This window comes from Lygodium microphyllum, chromosome 21 (assembly GCF_053477565.2).
Source record: "Lygodium microphyllum isolate KBCC chromosome 21, Lygodium_microphyllum_v1.1.10, whole genome shotgun sequence".
Taxonomy (NCBI): Eukaryota; Viridiplantae; Streptophyta; class Polypodiopsida; order Schizaeales; family Lygodiaceae; genus Lygodium; species Lygodium microphyllum.
In genome coordinates, this window is record NC_141155.1 from 139,463,811 (window position 1) to 139,485,767 (window position 21,957).

General features: G+C 43.1%; 1 protein-coding gene across 2 annotated transcripts in view; it reads right to left on the reverse strand.

Moving 5' to 3' along the window:
- Window positions 1-21,957, reverse strand: part of CNX5 (co-factor for nitrate, reductase and xanthine dehydrogenase 5) — a 132,846-nt gene that overhangs the window by 81,083 nt on the left and 29,806 nt on the right. For both annotated transcript variants that reach the window (XM_087661203.1, XM_087661204.1), the window contains exon 3: window positions 13,634-13,689. In XM_087661203.1, the coding sequence (XP_087517329.1) occupies window positions 13,634-13,689 (56 nt within the window). The remainder of the gene's footprint in view (window positions 1-13,633; window positions 13,690-21,957) is intronic.

The following is a 21,957-nucleotide window of genomic DNA, read 5'->3' on the forward strand; positions in this document are numbered from 1 at the left end:
GATAGCTCTATGGTTGAGCGTGCAAGCTCATTCAAGTCATCTCAATCGTCCTAATCCATGTCCACTGGCTTTGCCCCTTTAGTTTTGATCGGCTTTGCCTGCTTCTTTTGTAACTGGATATTGTAGCACTGTTTTTGTCACATTGCAAAATTATGTGCACTTTCAAGCTTCTTTATATGCATCAAATTACTGCTGTCATCGCTGCCAGCCATGGTTTTCAGCTCGAAAGTGACCAAAAAACCAGTAAATGGAGGCCCAAATTGTCACCCGAGTGACCAAGGTACAAACAAGTACCAATCAGCAATAAATGACCACGCAGAAGTACAGATTTCAGGTCTGTAATTCAGATTTCAGAAGCACCAAACCAAGTGCTACAGGCTACAGCATTATCCAACTGATTACAGCTGTTCCAAAGGGCATGTGCATTACATTACATGAGAAATTCCAAAATTTCAGCTGCAATTTCTGTTGTACGTGTACCCACGGGCATAAAATTTGACACGAACGGTCAAACGCCCCAAAATTTTGTGCTCAAAAGCATCAAACACACATCTGCATTTCCTCTGTCATGCATAGGGCTGTCCCATTTTGCCAAAATGAAGCAATTTCAGCAAAACCCCAAATTTCACCAAGAGTTGATGTCCAAATTGTGCGGAATTCAATCTGCATGTACATAAAATGAGCAAATGCTGCACAAATTTTGCCCAAATTGCAAAAACCCCGGTTTCGAATGACGGGTCCGTTGATCCGTCAAGCCTCCCCGTCGCGCGTTCGCCCACTGGTTCCGTCACGAATTGCGCGCCGCGCCAGGTCTTCTTGCCCACTAGCTCCGTTACACGTTGCCTGCTGCCCACTATCGCCCGTCAGTTGCAATCGTTTTGGTCCACACCAGACCCTAACTAGTCACAGCCCATCACACTACTGCCCGTGCAGTCGCCTTGGTCCACGCTGGACCCCGACTAGTCACGGCCCGTCACGCTACTGCCCGTTCTATCAAATTGTTGCCCGCTAGCAACCTGCCAGCGATTCCTGCTCGCACTGCCTCTTGCCCGCTCCTCAACAGTCCACAAGACTGTTACACGAGACTCTACGTGTCGCCTGCAACTCTCAACAGCTTGAGTGAGCCATTGGCTCTGATACGAGTTTGAAGGAATCCATCAGGCACGAAGATAAGAGGTAGACAGACCTTACACTCTGAGAGAGAGACAGAGAGAGTGCGAGTAAGCAGAGTAGAGAGTGAACACGTTTTTTGGTACAATGAAGAATGTACCACTTTAGGTTTTAGATAGATATATGTATGGAAGTACAATGTGCTAAGAGTGTGTTCACACCCGTGCACATATAAAAGGCACGATGGCCCTTTATTCCCAACAAATGTACACCGCAATATTAGCAATCTCAACCCAAAGGCACTTAGGGAGCTTTGCTGCGAACAGCATAGAGCATGCCATTTCCATGATTGTCCGGTTCCAACACTCTATGACTCCATTCTGAGAGGCGGAGTTGATAGAGGTGAGCTAGCAAGAGATGCCATGCTGCTGTAGAAACTCGCAAAACTTGTGGGAGATGAACTCACCAACCCTATCACTCCTCATGCAACCAACATGACAACATGTCTGGTTATGAACTAACAGTACCCAAGCAAAGAAATATGTAAAAACATCATACTTATGCTTAAGAAAATACCCACATGTATCTGGAATGATCATCCACTATCATAAAAAAGTACAACGCATTGTTCAAGGCAACAATGGATGTGGGCTGACAAAGATCAACATGAATGCGCCTCAGCTCTATGTGTAGATTGCTAAGGAAATGGGATACAGTGTTGCTTCCCGAGCTAACATGCTCTACAAACATCTCAAGCTAGCTTCAAGCCAGGAAGGCCCTCAACCATCTCACGGCGAGACAACTCATAAAGAGTCATAACTAAGATATCCTAGATGGAAATGCCAAAGATGCTCATTGTCCATAGGCTCCCGAGATGTGGCTAATGCCTGGCAGCTATTAGACACAGAGCCCTCGGCTGTCAGCTCAATAAGAAAATGGATCATGTGGTATAGGCCATTAGGCTGTGCCTCACCGCAAGCAATCACCAAACCAATCTGAGAGCCAAGGACCTCATCTGTAGTCACTGTAAAGAAAACTACTCGCCCCAACCGGCAAAGCTATTGAACAAATAACAAGTTTACTCCAAGCTAAGGAACATGGTATACATTGTCCAGCGAAGCCAGAGCCAAACCCTTGTCAATGGCAAAATTGACGCAACCTTGAGCATATATCTTGACCGAGTTGTTTCATACATGGAGCCACCTCGCTGCAGCGGCTTGGGTACAGAAGATATCCTCTACAGGAGTCATGTGATGTATAGCTTCACTCTCCACAATCCAAACATGTGTTGATATGCTCAGCTCTGATAAATGGGCCTCTGCCGTAACCTCGTCAAGAGGCAACTCATAGATGTGGACGAGACTCACATCGGATGTCTCTATGGAGACGATGTGGGCCTCAGCAGACCAGTCAGACAAGCCCTCTGGAGTTGAGAACGTTGTCGATGAAGATGGCTGACCAGTAATAGTGTGGATCTGCCCTTTCCACTGCCCCTTGCATTACCCTGTCTCCCCTAATGGGCACTGCACAACTGACGGACGAGGGTCTATGACTTGGATTTTGGTACTATGCCTCTTGCCTTTGATCGACACTCATCATTAAAATAACTAGCCTTTTGACAATGTTGACAATATCTATTCTTCTTAGGTACATTCTACCACCCGGGTTTGAGTTGAGACTAGGAGTTTCCTTGTGATTCCCTTGCTTGATTTTGATTTTGATTTGAAGTTTGATTTGGTTTACCCTTCCCTTACTCCCCCTTCTAAGAATGTGCAACAAGAGCCCCCTCTAAGAAATTATTCATATGAAACTGATCGAAAGACACTACATAACGCAATAACTGACATTCAAATTCATAGAATATAGATAAATTCGACAAAGAAACCACTTGTTGAATAAAATATAAGTATTTACAGGGCATGTTGAGAGTGGAAAAAGACTGAATTTTTGACTGATTTTTGTTATTTTCGAGGACTGAATAATTAATTTTTTATGGATTTAGAGCAATGTATGGTTATTAATGGAAATATTTGAGAGCATTTTGGATGATATTGATTATGTTTTGAAAGTTCATGATGATTTTTAGTGGAGATATGAAGCTCTATGATGTTCTGTTGAGCTTCTGATTAGTTTTATATGCCTTTTGTATAGCTTCTGTTTTGTTCTGATTGTCTTCTGTATGAAGCATAGATTGATGATTGATGAAGATTGAGATCTTTTGAAAGCTTATTGAATAGTTTTTGATAGTATGGAATGGTTTGAGTATGAGTTATGAGGTTCTGATGATCTTCTGTAAACCTTCTGTAGAGCCTCTGTCTCTGTACTGTAACTGTACTGTAGCTGCTCTGGTACTGTACTGTAACTGTTCTGTAGACCTTCTGTAAGTGTTCTATAGAATGTATGTGTGACTTTGGGAATGTTTTCTAATCTTTGGAAAGGATGAATCTAAGTTCAAAAGAGCTAAAACAAGTGGAAGAAGCAGCTGCTGAAGACTGAAGAGAAAACTGAGTGACAGTGACAGTAGTGAGCTGTGAAAAGGCATTGTAGTGGCTCTGGTGACTCTTCATATCAGACATACCTCTTGGAAGGTACATCCACGACCTAAGAAAAATTATTGAGAGTTATTATGAGAGTATTGTAGTGAGGAGATGATGTACTATTGATAGAGAAAGAGAGAGAGCCAGAGATAGTCAATCTATCAAAACAGTGTAACTGTATGTGAGAGATTGAGAGAGAGAACTATGAAGACATTGAAGATGAATAATATGTGATTGATTTCAATTCAAAGATGGTGTATTCTTCTATGTTCTTTGTTATATTGATGGATTATATGAAGATGTTGAAGATTATGGTTAATTTTATCAAATCCGTGGGAGAAATCTACTATGATGTTGCGTAAAGATTTGCTGTTTTCTTTGTTTTGATGATCAAAAGAATGAAATAAAAGCTTGTTGATGTTACAAGATAGATTTTCTTGCAAGAGAATACTCTTTTCCTTGGTGTTTCTCTTGGGGCTCCACGAAAACTTGTTAAGGAATAAATTGACCTGATTGTCATAGAACTTAGGAGTCCCTAAAGTGGAGAATTCAGCACAGAGTCACCGATACTCAGCCAACTTGACTTTCAAGTCATCCTGGTTAAAGCTTTTAAGTTTTGAAGCTCATGGTTAAGATTTATTCGACGAGTACTATCCCAAGCAACATAGCAATTAGTCAAGTGTGCCCATCGCTCTAACGCTAAGTCAAAATGCTGAAACTGAGAATAAAACCCAACCAATAAGCCCTGCATCAGCTCGACAATAGCGAAGGCATTCCTAGCCTTCCATGAGTGGACGACCTCATATGGAACAAGTATGGGATCGGGTTGGGATTCCAAGGTTGTGATGCAATGAACTCTGCCAGGATTTTTGGTTCCCCATAGGGTTGATCAATACTTTTCACGTTTACTCCAACCCCTACACAAGATCCCATAGGTTCTGTGAGTCAAGGACATGTCTCGTCAAGTTCGACCGAGTTGTAAAGTTTAACCCATTAAAACGAGTCTTGTCATTGAATGCATGCTGCAGACGATGAGATAGAACCATGAGGTGTCGGGAATGTGAAATAAGATGGATATGGAGGATAAGATGGTCCTGGTGGTAGTGGCGGTAGAGGTGTCTCATAAAAAGAAGGAGCAAGAAGAGGTAGGTAGACATACATAGGCTATGAGTGTCCAATGAGAACCAATTGATATGGAGGCACTAGAATATGAATATTTCCATAGGGTGCCAGTAGAGGTGGAGGCACTGGGACGACACGTAAGCCCTATCCAAATGTCGGTTGAAATACAGAATAATGACCACAGGATCCACTAGATAATGCCATGGAGGCAAAGTATGGCACCAACTGATCCACGTCTGGAGAGACTACAGTGCAATGATCTCGAAAGTGTGTGAGGAAAAGGTGGAACACCACCCAAGTGAGGAAGAGATGAGGTCCTAACGGCTATGCCTAAGTTTGAATAACCTCCCGATATAGTGAATGAAAACACATGTGATCCTACATAAGAGGCAACATGCGATGCACATAATGTAGGCTGAAAGGATGTGGCAATGGAATAGGAGGGTGGGATAGGAGAGAGATTAAATGGATTTGTGATAGATGTACATGTGGAAAATAATGTGGATTCCCTTTGTCCATTAAATCCATTAAATTGAAAAAATGTTGATGAAGATGGATCTACTTCATTTTGACCTTTGAAAACAAAATTGTTTGAAGAAAAAGAAGGGAAAGAAGTACTCACAGTTTTTTGTTTCAACTGCTTACCCAGTCTTGAGTTCATAAAGAAATATATGTCTTTCTCATTACTCATAAATCAGAAATTGTTTTGCATGCATCCTTCATTATGAAAATCATCCATACCAATAGGAGAAGGAGGATCATCATAGAAATTGTTTTGCATACATCCTTCATCATGAAAATCATCCATACCAATAGGAGAAGGAGGATCATCATTAACAGAATCTGAAATGGTAGACATTCCTTGCACTAGAGAGAATAAGTATGAAGGTAATGGAGTATACTCTATGCCAGTTTCCACTTGCGGATGGCCAATCCTAAGTGAAGATTTTGCCCCTCCTGCATGATCAGTAGATTGGTGCACCGAATCTAAAGGGTGAAATTTAGACTTAACTTCTATCTCTTGTTGGGCTCTATGCATCAAAATGAGAACGTACTCAACTGCAGTGATCTCGCAAGGTCATGGAACTCCATGGTAGTCTAACATCTGTCCGAGCCATGTTAGGAGCTTGTGAAGCAAGCTGTGAGGCCCAATCCAACTCATTCCTCAATGGATTTAGCTCGGATGTGAGAAGTGGTGCGGAAGTAGTGTTCGAAGTCATCTGCCCTTCTGTTGTTCTTGCTTCTTGTGTAGAGCTTTCAAATCAAGACCTAGGTTTCTCTCAAAGAACTCGGCTCTAATATCATGTGAAGAAAATACCCTAACACAGAAACACGAATAACACCGTACGACAAAGCATAGACTGATAGAAGCACATAGTTAGGGTTAGGGTAACTATTGTCACCAACTTGCTAATGTAGTCACAACCCTAGATGATAATCCCTTGCTACCGCCTACCAGTTGAGGGCCCCAGATGGATGTCACCTACAGCAATTTGTTGTTTCTTGATCAGAAAATGGACCAGCAACTCCCTCTCTCTCTCTCTCTCCCTCAAGCTGAAAACTAATTTGAATGGCTAACACCAAACCCAAAAAACGTTTTCTCAGTTTGCATGGCTATTTTTGCCAGTGGCAGCCTTCTAAACCCAATTTCCACCCATTTCCAGCATTATCCAACCATAATTACATGTGTTCATCCATAATTAAATTGGCTAGGCCATTTGCAACCTAGAGTGGTCTCCAACCTCTATTGATCCTTAGACTGATATTAATTAATTAATTGTTGCTAGTTCCTATTGAGCTAAAATACGCTTTACAATATATTAGCATCTTTAAACAATCCCATAACGACCTTAATTAATGGAAAACACAAAATTGGTGCATGGTTCGAGAGAATTTCAGTGGTCTCCCAAAACCCTAATTTTCATCATCTGTGAATAGACAAACTGCCCACCATTCAACCTCATTCTTCTGGTGCAAATTTCAACCATCAGTCTTCATCCACATGGTGATCCTACACTTGCAACTACTACCACTCCTTCTATAGCTCCTCTGATGCCTCGCGCCTTCTTTCCATAGTTGTCGCCCACTATTTGGCGCCCTCCCTCCTGCTGCGTTTGGCACTGTCAGCCATGGCTAGCCCTTAGACTGCCCCCTCCTATATGTGTTTGATCCTCATTAGACATGCAACAATTAGCAATGCACCTCCACTCCTTCAGACGACCTTCAAGAGCTTGTGTTTGGCTATCCCTTCTACAAGCGACAGCTGGCTGTGATCTTCCTCCTCCAAGAGGATCCTGAGTTCTCCATTGCTGCATTTGCAGCTCTCTAGTGTCCTCACCCTCCTCAGGCATCATTCTTGCAGTCCCCTTAGTTTCTTGACTCTCTAGTGATCGACGTTTGGTGTTTCCTAGCCTTCCACACTCCAACTAGTGGTCACAGCACTTGGGATTCGTCTCCGCTGGACGTCACTCTCCGACACTCCATTGCTCTACCCTTGGGTATTTTGTACACTCTTACATTCGTTTACAACATTCGTTCACTTCAAAGTTTCTTCTCTCTATGGTTGTCTCTATGTTTGAATTTTGAGTTTTGCATTTGCATTTTGCGTTTAGGGTTTGAGTTTTGCTTGTCACTATTCGAATCTTTGTGTTTCAGTCTTGGTTGTACATGTGTTTTCTCAGTGCAAACCCTAACCTATCTTCACAGTCCCTAGTGTCACTGCTGACATTTATTGATCAAGCAATTGTCCTAGGGTCAAAATTAACACCAACTAACTACCAAAGCCTAGCTCGCATAACTTATCACACTCAAGGCCAAAAGGGCCGAAATTAATTTTCAAAATTATTTAATTTTGAAAAGTATTTTAATTTCACGGCTAGATAATGCTGAAAATTTGGTTTAGAAAATTGCCACTTGGCACAAAAACTCATGCAAATTGAGAAAACATTTTTGGGCTTCGTTTCAACCATCCAGATCAGTTTTCAGCTTGACGAGAGAGAGAGGGAGCTGCTAGTCCATTTTTTATCAAGAAACAGCATATTGTTGCAAGCGACAGCCATCTGGGATCCTCAACAAGCAAGTGATAGCAAGAGGATCGTCATCTAGGGCTGGCAACTGCATCAGCAAGCTAGCAACAGCAGTTTCTAGCTTCCTTGGCAATAGGCGACAGCTCTTGGGGGGGATTAGATAAGCAGCAAGCAAAATTCAGTCATTTCTCGAATGGAAATCAATAAATTCTCTCTCCTCTGGCATTCTCTCAACATCTCCAGCCCATTTTCTAAAGTTCTCCTCTCACCTCAACTATTGAAGTAGATCTCAGTAAGATTTCATGTACAATAGAGGGAATTCAACCCTCAACCCTAAATTTATGCAAAAATTAGGGTTTAGCAGTCACCTTGGGACCCATGCCTTCAGAAAAAGGCATCATACACTAGAATCAGCACCTGGTGGTATTGTCAAGGATTTCAGATGTCAGCCCATTCATGGTGAATTGGGAGCAGCATTTGGCCATTTGGGGTCGAATTAGAGCAAGTCCTGACTGAAATCAAGGGACACATTGCTCAATTTGTTTGTTGATTGTTGGAGCAGTGGAGGGCTTCTGGATCAGCCAAGGAGATTGTGAAATCTCAAATTTACCCAATCCATTAGTCAATAAAGTTCAAGAAATACCACAAGGGGCGCTAGTTTTGGGGCCAACAGGGTGTCTACTATCTAAGATTATTAAGGTAAAGTGTGCATTTCAATTTATGCTTTTTATTGATTGTTGTAATTAAGTGCTTCATTAGGAATTACTACCCTATCCGAGAAGGAGGGCTAGTTTCAACTATTGTCCCTAATCTTGCTATTGCAGTTGCTTGCGGTCTAGAGGCCTCCAAATGTAGTCATCAGCACCAAATGCCCTTCATGATGGCTAAAATTCCTCTTGGTAGCAGGCATCAAGAGCGAAATCACCCTCTTCAGGCCTCAGTCAACCCCCAAACAGACTCTACCAGGTTCATATCTGCATGTTTCCTCTCAAGCTACCAAGTGGCAAAGTTTCTAATGCAAGACTCCACCTCTAGACTTAATTTACAGCAACTAACGGTTGAAAGTTGAAAGTCCTCTTCTCCCTAACCATTAATTGGTCTTTGCCCATCCACATTTAATGTGCTAAGCTCTTTGAAGAACAACAGTTGTTCTAGCTTTCATTTGGCCTTAATCAAAGTAAATTGTTTAATTAGTGGCTAGCCCAAATGACACCACGAGTCATTTTCAAGGCTTGTTTAAGGTTCTGGACCAAAATTGTCACTAGGCACCCACAAGTGCCTGTCTAGCATAACTTGTCACAACTTTTACCCATGTCCTCCATTGCTTAACTTACAATTTGGACCTTCCATGTGTTGATAAACCACATCATTCCATATGATTTACCTTCTTCATTCCCATTTTTTGTTTCCGTTTCCAGCCCCAAAAAGGCTTTCTAAGGCCTTCTGAGAGAGTCAAAGCATCACTTGAGAGACTTCAGTGTGGGCGAGACTTCAGATTATTTGTGCCTATACATTCGGCACCACCCATTCATTCCACCCAACTCACCTCACTCCTTTTCATAAGACCATCATCTCTCTTCATGTTCTACTGCCGCATTTACTGCTACGTTTTGCATCTTGGCTGCTCCCCTTCCATCGCACATCACATCTCTAGCTGGCCTCATCATCATTAAAGGCTGCCAACATTTTCAGTTTCTAACTCATCCTCACCACTTGCCACCACATCTAGCCGCTCATGTCAGCTCATTAGGCCTACATTTGCAGACTCAGAGCCTTCTTTGGCTGTCACCCTGCGCCAAGCACTAGTCTTCATCATTGAGTTTGCAGATTCGGACGCTTCTCTTCAATGGAAGTCTACCTACTCCAGGCAACACTTCATCATCCCTGCATTTGCAGACTCAAAGGCTTCTTCGGCAATCTTCCTGCTCTAGGGCACCTTTTGCGCTATGGCACCCTTGTATCAAATTCACTTCATTATTCAGTTCTTCCTCATCTTATTCATTTAAGTTTTTCTTCTCTTCTCAATGTTTGTCCTACATGCTCTGTGTTTCTCCCTGCAAACCCTATTGTCTCTCTAGTTGCTCAGTCATTTCTTGACATGGTTTTAGAGCCAGAGGCACTCAATGAGCTGCGAAGCTCCTCTGCATCAAAGACAAGTTGCAGGTTCGGCATCAACATCTAATTATTACTCTACTTCCATTGCATTACTAGGAGATATCCTTCTTCTCCATCCCACCGCCCCTTTTATAGATTGGCACACCGGTACCAACAACAAATAGGATGTCTCCTGGATGCTCCTCTTGCAACAAGAACGATCCCACCCCCAAAAAAGATTATCAACATCAACCTTTGCTCCCTATCCCCCCAAAGTAAATGCATCTTCCACCAAGTAGTCCTTGTGCTACCTCTCCTTTTTAGGCCACAGAGATTGTTCTGCATGGGCTCTCAGGTAACTATGCACAAAGCAATAAATAAGACGCATTTAACATGCACTACGTCCTCATGAGCAAACAGAAGCTCTTAGACCTCACGAGGTGATAAGTCCTCTTGGAGACCACTCACATTGCTCATCCGGTCTCGTGACTATCTTCACAAGTCTCCTTTCAGGTGGCATTCTCACATTACAAGGTGGATCTTCTTCTCTTCACCTCACTCCTCTTTTTGCGCTCCTTTTTTGCCCTAAGAGGGGGTGTTGAGAAATCACATCATTCCGTACAGCATTTTGTCTTCATTCCCATTTTTTGTTTTTGTTTCCATCCCCAAAAAGGCTTTCTAGGGCCTTCTGAGAGAGTCAGAGCACCACCCAAGAGACTTTAGTAGGCGAGACTCGGGACTATTTGTGTCTATATATTCGGTACCACCCATTCATTTCACACCACTCACCTCACTTCTTTTCATGAGACCATCATCTCTCTCTCTCCTCTCGATCCACCATCTCCACTTGGTGTTCTATTGCGGCATTCTACTACTGTGTTTTGCATCCTAGCTACTCCCCTTCTATCATGCATCACATCTCCAGCTAGAGTCATCATCATTAGAGGCCGCCCACATTTGCATTTTCAGCTTCTGACTCATCCTCACCACCTGGCATCACATTCCACTGCTAGCATCAACTCATTAGGCCTATGTTTGCAAACTCAAAGGCTTCTTCAATGTCTCCTTGCTCCAAGCACCAATCTTCATCCCTGCATTTGCAGATTCAGAGGCTCCTCTTCGATGGCAATCTCCCTGCTCCAAGCGACACCTCATCATCCCTTCACTTACAAACTCAGAGGCTTCTTCGGCAATCTTCCTACACCACGGCATCTTTCGTGCTACAGCACCCTTAAATCAAATTCAGTTCATTATTCAATTCTTCATCATCTTATTCATTTGAGTTTTTCTTCTCTTCTCAATGTTTTCAATGCACACTCTATGTTTCTCCCTGCAAACCCTATTGTCTCTCTAGTTGCTTAGTCATTTCTTGACACCGTGGTGTCATAATCAACTTGCATTTTACATGTGCACAACTAATTGTGTCAAAGCTAAGCAATAAAACACACGCCTGCGTGACATGAGCACTTAAGCTCAGTTATGTGTGGATTTCTTTTGCTGAATTCATTGTTATGCTGAATTAAGTAATTGCTAAAATGTGGTTTACTACCCTTTGGGTTTTCCAAGGCCATTTTCAAGTGGTATGTCATACAAGTTGGATATATCTCCAACATCAAAGTTCACCCATTACTTCACGTGAGTCATTTGAAAGAACAAGTAGGACAAGGTGAACTTATAGTCCCGATAGAGGAGGTCCTGCAACTTCACGATATTACTTGTTTGATTCCCCTCGAACCATTTACCCCAAGTACTTAGTCAAGTGGAAGAACCGCTTGAGAGCGAAGGCAACCTTGTAGTTGGTACAGTTATTGAAAAGTCGTTTTCCCCAACTCATCCCTACAAATATTGCGAAGGATAGAAATCATTGATATGGAGGGAAGTCTTACATCCTTGAACATCTAAATCGGCACTAGTAGCATTGGTCACAATGCTCATTAAACTGAGCTAGTGAGAATACACTAAGAATACTTTAGGGTTAGGGCAACTAAGTCCTATTTATAGAACTGGAGGCCCTATTGTGCACATCATTGTGTGATCACCACTCTTAAACTCTTCGCTCCTAAACCAACATGCCCATGCACTAGGATGGTGTGCAGGGAGAAACACTCTATGACCATGTCTCAATGTTTTCAATGCCCATGCCAGCTCTTGAGACATGGTCATAACCCGACTTGCTGCTAGCTCCCAAGCTTGGGGATGAGTGTGTTTGGCTCTATGGATGGGAAGCGAGTCCGATGTCTGTTCCCTTTATGTTCTTTGTTGTAGGTACACCTTGTATCATGTCTCATGTGCAGGTTGGATCCTAGAGGGATGTTTCACATTGGGATAAAGTACTCATTGAGGCCATCATCCATGAAAGGAGATAGTGATAGCAATGTTATCCTTGAGTGATGAGTAGTTCCACCCCTCAACCCATTCATCAAAGCATGCCACTAGTGGCGAGTGCCGCCTCCGTTTACTCAAAGTAAACCGAACTAGAGCTAAAGGGTGGAGGGGGCAATTGAGGCAGCTTCCATATCTGGACTAAAGGGAGCACCTGGCTGAAACATGTGCTCGTTGGGTGGGAAAGTAACTGTAGCAGGCAGTTCCAAAGGTGGGTAAGCCACTCTAAGGGGGTGGTTGTTGAGATGGAAGGTGGACTTGGTTGAGGTGGTATTGGCTCAGGTAGCAACGTGAATCAAGGATGTGGCAGCAACATCTAAGTAGGCATGCTAGTGGAGGCATGGTTGGCAGGAGAGCTTGGCAAAGGAATATGCCAGTGCAGGGTAGGGCCCAGGCAGCGTGCATTGGTGCACACTAAGGACTGACACACAAGTGCAGGGAATAGGTGGACAGCTATTAAGGGTCTAAAGGTGGCATTAGGGTTGGTAGAGGCAGGAAGGTGTTTAGCAGGTGGGCATGCAAAAGAAAGGTGGCTGGACAAGGGTGCACGCAAAGATGGCTGTAGTGTAGGCAGAGGCAGCAAAAGCAGTGGGGAATGATGGGGGTTGCAAGTAGAGATGGTGACAGTGAGGATAGGAGTTCAAGGCAGACAAGTAGGGCGGCAGACCAGGTTGAGGAGGCAGCGCTGGCTAGCTCAGTTTGTCAACTTACAATCCTCTAGTTAGGCTTCTCTTCTGCCATCATTCATGCTCAGATTTTGGTCTCAACATGACTTTGGCCTCTAGTATACATCTCAGTTTCACAAGTGTAGAATTTAGTTTATCTTTGTTAATGCACTGTCTAACAATAGCAGAAAAAGCAATATTTACGATCCTTTTGAAAGGGATAACATACAGCATGAGGATAGGTAATTCCTAAACATAAAAAAGGGCCACACAAGAAGGGTGCTTATCACTGCTCTAAGGTGATACAAGTATCAAGATTGAAACAACATGAGGTTGAGTTTGCTGAAAGAGAATCGCAATCACAAAGCAAACAAGGGCCAATATTCTATTACGTGCATATAGCAAAGAATAATTTTGGAAAACTTAAAACAAGTATTTTCAGACAGCAAAGAGAATTAAGGTTCTTGTAACATGTTCTGTTGTAAAGGAAATAGCAACAATGAAAAAGCTTTCCCATCATGGAAGTATTGGTCTCAATGCTTCTATACACCAATCTGCAAGCTCTTGAATGGACACTTAACATGACAAACATTGTGCCATGTTCCATAAGCCCAGTTTTAGGATGTTAAGCACTACTAATAAAACATGATAAAATTCTAAGCTAACAATACAAGGGTATAAAGAATGCAAAGCATACTTGGCGATGGAGATTGTTCAGCTCCACTGCATCATGATCTACAATCCCAAGGCATCCTATAGAAAGTAGTCAAAGGACTTCAATCCTTAAGGTTGGCCATCCATATTTCAAAAATTTAAGTAAAAGAAAACTCTCTCCTACTCACACAATCTTACACTGATGATATTTTCCTACCTCCCTTCCTCCCTCTCTATGCCCATTCTTGTGCGTGCCGTATCCTCTGCATGTTATTGCTTATTGTCATATTATTCAACACATTCTCATCTCTTGCTTTGATTGCCTTTCACATCATCACCTGGTTGACTACCTCTTCCTGTTTGGGTGTCACGTGTTAGTTAAACATGTTATATTGCCCTTTAGTCACACCCCCACCCAAAACCAATCACATCATGTGTCGGTAGTCATTAATACATGCAGTCATTACTACAAGCAACCTGACACATTCAATGTATCTCAGCCACATCATGGGCCTACCCACCAATGATCTACTCTATCCCACGACCCACTAGTGCTCCACCCCCTGCCAGTCTAGCCACCAAACCTGCATCCTCCACTGAGCCAAGATACCAATGACTTTGAATTCCCACTACTAACCCCTGCAAACACGTCCTATTAAGCTACCTAAATTTTCCTCGCAAATCATCATATTTTTCTAGCATTTTTTCTTACTCTTAAATCCACCCCAAAAATCAATTTTGGGCTTTAGACGACACATGAGGGTCAACTAGCTTAGAATGTTCTATAAAAGGGAACTCAATGTGCACAACCAGTTTTATCCCTTCATCTTCACGATTAGTGCCAACATCCATCAAGATCAACTCTTCATTATGGAGATGCACTAGGGTTTGCAAAAGAAAACTAAGTGTATAACCACTACTCAAACACAGTGAACTGAAACACTAACACAACCACAACACAAAACGCAAAAATGTGAAAAACCCAAAATTCAAGATCACAAAATAATGAATTAATAAATGAATCATAAGTAGTAAATAATGAATGAATGTGTATAGAATGCTGAGGGAAGAACTGTCCCAACAATCCATGGCTTGGCAACAGTTGCATGAGGTGCTAAATGGATGGAGATTGGGAAGAACAGGGGTAACCTACAATACAAGGACTAGAAAGAGGGTTTGCCAGCCTTCCATTTATACATGTGGATCCTCCCAAAGTTTGTGTGTTTGCATATGGGACACATAAAGCAATTTTTTTAGTTTTGGGGCTATTTGGCTGAGCTGATTAAGCATTAATGAGAAATGCTTCTTTTATAGTTCAAGATCCCCTCTAAGCCCCAAAACTAGAACCAAAGATGGCATTGCAAGTGTATCTCGCCCCCTGTTTAACATGAGACTCCCACCCCAAATCAGTTAGGGCATCGGTCAATAGGTGCACATCGGTTGCCTAAGAACCTACCAAGACTACAGAGGTGATGGTTATCTTATCTCAACAATCCAAAGGGCCACCCTACAGAGGCCAAGCATCGAACAAAGGGTGCTCATCAATTGCCTAGTCGCCTACTAGGACCCACAAAGGTGATGTTAAGCCACATCGAACTTCTTCTTCTTCTTTTGGATAGAGTAACTATGCCTATGGGAAAGGAATGGTTAGATCCTACGTCACAAATTAGACGACTATCCCAATCACTCATCCAAGGTGTCAACGACAAAGGAAACAGGTGAAGAGATATGAAGGTGTGGTGGTGACAAAACCGCCATAGGAGACACCTCAGGATCCGCTCAAGGGGGCTCTACACAATGAGATGCATAGATGAATGCAACATGATGAGAATGCACATGCAACAAGGTGCCACTTGTTGAGCTAAAATATGCATTACTTGCTGATTAGCCTCTTAAACAGCCCCAAAACACACTAAAAATGCTCTTTTAGAGTAAAACCCTAAAACACGGAACGGTTCGAGAGAGTTCAGTGGAAACCCTAAAACAAGGAGCAGTTCGAGAGAGTTCAATGGAAACCCTAATTTTTGGGGCGCCCTTCCACATCTATAAATAGACAGGCTGCCCCCATTCAGCCATCATCCTTGTTTGCAGATTATACCAGCCCACACACCCTCTGCTACTGTTGGCGCCCATTTTCCAGCTTGCAGCCCGCCTCCATCTAATGTCTAGCCATCATCGACTGCAACCACATTATCTTCAGCCTGTCCATTGCTGTAGGCGACAGCTCTCAACTACTGGTGACTGCTCCAAACTGTCCCCCTAGACTGTTGTTCAGCCTGCTGTCCATCATCTCCACGGTCAGCCAGCCTGCGTTTTCAGCACTCCAAGCCCTGACACTCTCGGACACTGTTTCAGCCTGTTGTTTACAGCAGACTGTGCACAGTTTCCAGCCTCCGATCAGTGGTACACTGCTGCGTTTACCAGTTTTCAGCCTCGAGACTGCTGCATTTTGGTGACCAGCCTGCTGCCATTCACTATTCAGCACTCCTACACTGCGACTGGCGGTCATAAACTTGGGATCCGTCTTTGGTGGACATCACACTCCGACATTGCTCTGCACTTGAGCACACTATACACTCTTACATTCATTTACAGCATTCATTCACTTCAGAGCTGTGTTCTCCCTCTTCCTTCTTCTGTTTGTGTTTGAGTTTTTATGTCTGAGTTTTGAGTTTTGCGTTTAGGGTTTGAGTTTTGCCCTCTGTGTCTGTGTCTGTCTCTTTGTGTTTCAGTCGTAGTCGTACACTGTGTGTGTCCTCAATGCAAACCCTAGCAGTTTCCTTCACACCACTTGGATAGTGCCCCTTATGGGGAAAATTGTTCACTTGCCCAAGCATAACGACAACGATCATGCAATGCAAAGGGTAGGTACAATAGGGAAGGGAGGCCAATGTCAAAGACAATGCCGAAACCTATAAATACAAATGACGGGTAGAAACCCCCTCTCAATCATGGATGTCGATGCCAAAGGAGAAGGATCTAATACCGATCTTTGTGTGGTGCCGAGAACCAATATGAAATGATGTAGTCTAATGATGAAGGTAGACTTGACACCCCTTAGCCAAAAGAGCCAAAGGAGAATCAATCATTTGACTTTGCAAAACATGCCCATACTCAATCTTGGGGAAGGGTTCATGTCCTGACCAAGTGGCCTAGGCAAGCCCGAATCTCAACCTTGGGAGGGGGCTACATGCTAATTGAGAATCGCCAAGATAGTAGTCCACCATGCAAGTGGATCTAATGGATGACAAAGGACTCAACATTCCCAACTTGAAGAGCAAGAGATGAGTCAACCAACAAGGTAGTTGGGACAAGGCCATACACAATCTCATGAGATGGCTCCAATGTTAACCAAGGGTCATTGGCACAACCACCAAAGTAGCAATCCACTTGACATGAAAAAGAAATAAACAAGTGGAGTAGTAAATGACGTCAAATAATAAAAACGCTTCAAGTGAAAGGAAGGAAAGATGGATGCCAAGATAAGGAAAAACGATGCCGAAGAACTATTCTCGAGAGAGAAGACACTCTCTTTGTCTCATGCTTATGGAAGCAGTATATAGCAAGGCAAGTACTGAGAAACAAACCTTCAACCTAGTTAGGACCAATAAATACCTGCAATGTTAGTCCTGAATTTAAAATATAAAACCTAGCATAAAAGGATCAGAAAAGAAACCTACATACCAGATGTTTTATTTTGAGATGATTTGGACACTAAGCTAAGTAAAAGAAAACCTAACTAAGTACAGAATGCTGCGGAGGTAAATGAAAAGGTGACAAAGTGTGTAATAAAAGACTTTAAAATAGTAAAGGTACGGCTAAGCCTAAAGAAAAATGTAGTCTAACTAGTCTAAGGTTCCTAAGGATGACCTAGGACTCCAAAGAAACTAGCCTAGTGGAAGGTAATGACCAATGGCCAGCCATTGATGAACACCATACCAATGTAGTCTGACTAGCCTAAGGTTCCTAAGGATGACCTAGGACTCCAAAGAAACTAGCCTAGTAGAAGGTAATGACCAATGGCCAACCAAAGAAACTAGCCATTGACTGAGGGGGAGATCTAGGATCCACCATACCAATGGCCAGCCATTGATGAACACCGACATCAAGAGGTGGGGAAACTACACTATCTCCTTGGGGAATACTATCAAAGCACTCCAATACGAAAGCGTATGACCAGACTAATCGCAAACATAGAAGATGGAGAGAGAGAGAGAGAGAGAGAGAGAGAGAGAAGAAGAAGAAGAAAGAAGAAAGTTATATTAACGTCTACAAAAGGCCAAGTTGGGCTATGAGACCAAAAGGTTACATACAAAATGTCTGGGAAGTTTTCCAAGTCCCAGTAAAGCTACTATCTAGTGTTATGGTAAACTAGGTAAGTAGGTACAAAATGGTATACAAACTCGATACAATCTAGATGCACTTCAAGTGCAGTGTGGAACTGTTTATGGAGCGTGGTCATCCTAAGATGTCCCCATGGGCCTGTCTAGCATGGAGAGGCTGAAGCAGCGGGGCATGGCTCCCCGGTGGCGCTATAGTATCCGTTATATCTATAGGTGGTCTCCTGCGGGGGCGGGGGCTTGCTAGATGTGGGCGGCGAGCTCACCCTTTCTCTATAGCTCTATCTAAGGGATGCTAAAGAGTAAAGAATACTATGCACAGGCGTAAATATGTACATGGGTTGTGTGAGTACCTACAGCTAGAGAACTCTCACTCTATACAAACCACAAGTGCTGGATACCAGATACAAGCAGGCCTTAAATAGGAGAGAGAAAAAAAGAATGCAATCGATGCAGTCCTACCGTGTGGCTACCTGCCCATACAATGCATTGGTCTAGCAACCCTGCTTGCTGCCCTATCCACTGGCCATGCTGCCATGCGCACTACCTAGCCCTATTTGTTGCTGCCCATCTGAGCCTAGCGCCCATCTTGGGGGTGCCAAAATCTCTAGCATCCCCTCTTAGATCTTGGACGCAGCATGAGGCTCAAGGATCTCAAATGATAATGAAGAAATACATGAGGAAGTGCTTTGGGAAACACGTCTGCCAAATTATCTTTTGTCTTATAATAGTCCATATCAATGGTTCCATCCAAGACCTTCTCATGGATGAAGTGATACTAGACCTTTATATGCTTCATCCTTGCACAAATACTGGCTTTCGCGCCAGCGCTATGCAACGCTCATGGTCATATAAGAGTTCGGTAGCTCAAGGCTCAAGACATCCACGCTCCCCTATGATCAGCTACCATCATCGTCAAGCAATTACATTGCTATCTTTACCAATTCCAACCCCAAAGACTGCTACGTTTTGGTTTCCAGCCTCTACCATTCCACTTTCAGCATCATCTCACCTCCGATTGCTAATTACAACATTCAGGATCTATTTTCAGTGGATGTCACACTCCAACTACTCCCCCAGCCCATGCACATGAGAGACATCAGTTGCGAGACAACTCTCTCCTTCAACATCTTGTACACTCTTTTCGTCATTTATAGTATTCATTCATTCACTTCAGAGTTCTCTTTCTTCTATGTTTGTGTTTTTTGAATTTTGCATTTTTATAGTTTGTGTTTTGCATTTTTGCGTTGCGTTTGAATTCTTTGTGTTTCAGTCGTGGTAATACACTCAATGTTTCCTTTTGCAAATCCTAGCATATCTCCACAATCCACACTAAGTACGAACAACATGTTCGCTCCCGCACTAACGTATGGACATACAAATTTGCATTGGATGTAGACCTCCCATATCCCAACTTCTCTCCATGTGCGAGGAGTCTACTTATGGTCATAGTATAGTGACAAGTTAGGCACGGAGATCTAAACAGACAGTCGTTACGCGCAGTGAGAGACAAAGAGAGTGAGATAGAGCAGAGTCGAGAGTGAGCACGTTTGTAGGTACAATAATGAGAGAGTACCTCTAGGTTTTTAGATAGATAGATATGTGTAGGTACAAGTGCTAAGGGTGTGTTCACACCCAAGCACATTTAAAGGCACGAGTCCTTTATTCCCAACAATCTCCCACCTAAAGGCAATGTGCCTTAAGAGGAGAAAAGAATCAGCTAAGTCTAAGTATGTACAAAGTTGAAATAAAAATATCTATCCAACTCCCATCATCGGTCGGCAATGAGCAAACCGCTCTCCTAGAAGAGCCTTCGTGAGAAGGTCTGCAGGATTATCATCTATATGCACTTTGACAACCTCAATGCTCTTGCTGTCAAGTACATCTCCAATGAAGTGATATTTCACCTGTATGTGCTTTGTCTTTGCATGAAAGACAGGATTCCGTACTAGCATGATAGCACTCTGACAATCACAATGGAGAACAGGTAACTCTGAGATGCCAAGCTCTCCCACCAGACGTGAAAGCCATAAAGCCTCCTTGCATGCCCCAGTGGCAGCCACATACTCTGCCTCTGTAGTAGACAATGCAACACACTTTTGTAGCCTGGAGATCCAAGAGATTGCTCCTCCTGTGAAAGTAAACACATACCCAAAAGTGGACTTCCTACAGTCCGCATGACCTGCATAGTCTGCATCTGTAAAGCCAACAACAGATGCATTCTGCTTTCCAAAGCAAATGCACAACTCCTTTGTGCCTTTGAGGTATCTCATAATACCTTTCACTGCATCCCAATGCTTCTTGCCAGGGGTTGCCATGTATACGCTAACCACTCCCACTGCAAAGGCAATGTCAGGACGTGTAGCAACCATAGCATACATCAAACTGCCAACAACTGAAGCATATGGTATCTTGGCCATTTCAGCCTTCTCATCATTAGATGTAGGATTGTCCTCTGCACTGAGTTTCACATATGAAGGCAATGGAACCCCAATTGTTTTCCCCCCCTCCATATTGAAACGCTGCAAAACTATGGAGATATACTCCTGCTGAGATAGATAGAGTAAGCCTTTCGGTCTATCTCCGAGTATTCACATGCCAAGAATGTGATTTGCATCACCAAGATCCTTCATGTCAAAACTGCCATGAAGACTTTCCTTCAATGAATCCAAGGCATGAGTATCCCTGCCACCAATCAGCATGTCATCAACATACAAAACAAGATAATCAGGCTGCCATCTGTTGCCTCCTTGGTGTACACGCAGTGATCCACTTGACTTCTATGAAAGCCTTGGGACTGCATGAATGTATCAAACTTATGATACCATTCTCTTGTGCTTGTTTCAGCCCATACAAACTCCTTTTGAGTTTACAGACCATTTGTTCTTTCCCTTGTTCAACAAACCCTTCAGGCTGCTGCGTATATAATGTCTTCATGCAGATCACCATGTTAAAATGCAGTCGTTACATCCATCTGTATGAGCTTCATATCCTCAACTGCAACCAAGCCCAAAATGGTTCTCAATGTAGTCATCTTGACTACAGGAGAGAGAACCTCATAAAAGTCAATTCCATGCTCCTGCTTGTACCCCTTTGCAACCAATGCTTTGTACTTTGGTGAGGAACCAGAAGTGACCTTCATCTTGAAAACCCATTTGCATGGAAGGGTTTGCTGCCCATAAGGCAACTGTACCAAGTCCCAAGTGCCATTTTTTTCAAGAGATTCCATCTCTGACAACATGGCTTTATACCATTTCTTGTTGTCCTGTCTGTCCATTGCTTCCTTGAAGCAAGACGGTTCACCACAGTCTGTCAACATGACATAATTAGCCACATTGTTTGCACCGGGAACAAATCTATCAGGTTGTCTAGTAGCCCTAGACGATCTCCTAACACAATGGTCATTGTTTGCTGGTTGTTCCTGCAAATTTCCATTTTCGGCATGCTGTCCTGGCATTTCAGCCTGCAAATCAGCATTAACAGCTTGCTGTCCTGGTTGATCCTGCACATGTAGTGGCTCATTTTCATGGGCAATAGCTGGCTGATCATTTCCAACATCATTTCCTGCATTTACACGTTCATTTACAGCAGGTATTTGCTGCTGTACAGCGGGCACATTTTGCTGTCCAAAAGGTATTTCTTCCCGGATTACAACCCTACGGACCTCCTCAGTCTTTTCGGATTGTTTGTGCATGCGATCTTCCCGAAAGATAACATCATTGTTGTGTATTACTTTTCTTTTCTCGGGATCCCATAATCTATACCCCATTTCAACCTCGCCACAATATCCTAGAAAAATGCATTTAGAGCACTTTGACTCAAGTTTGCTGCGTTTTTCTTTATGAATGTGCACAAAAGCCTCACAGCCAAATACTTTCAGATGAGCATATGAAGGTGGCTTGCCCGACCACGCTTCTTGGGGAACTCCCCCCCCCAAAAGACCTGTTTGGTGACCGGTTAATTAAGTGAACGTCTGTCATAATAGCCTATACCCAAAAACCATGGGGTAATGCATCATGAGACAGCA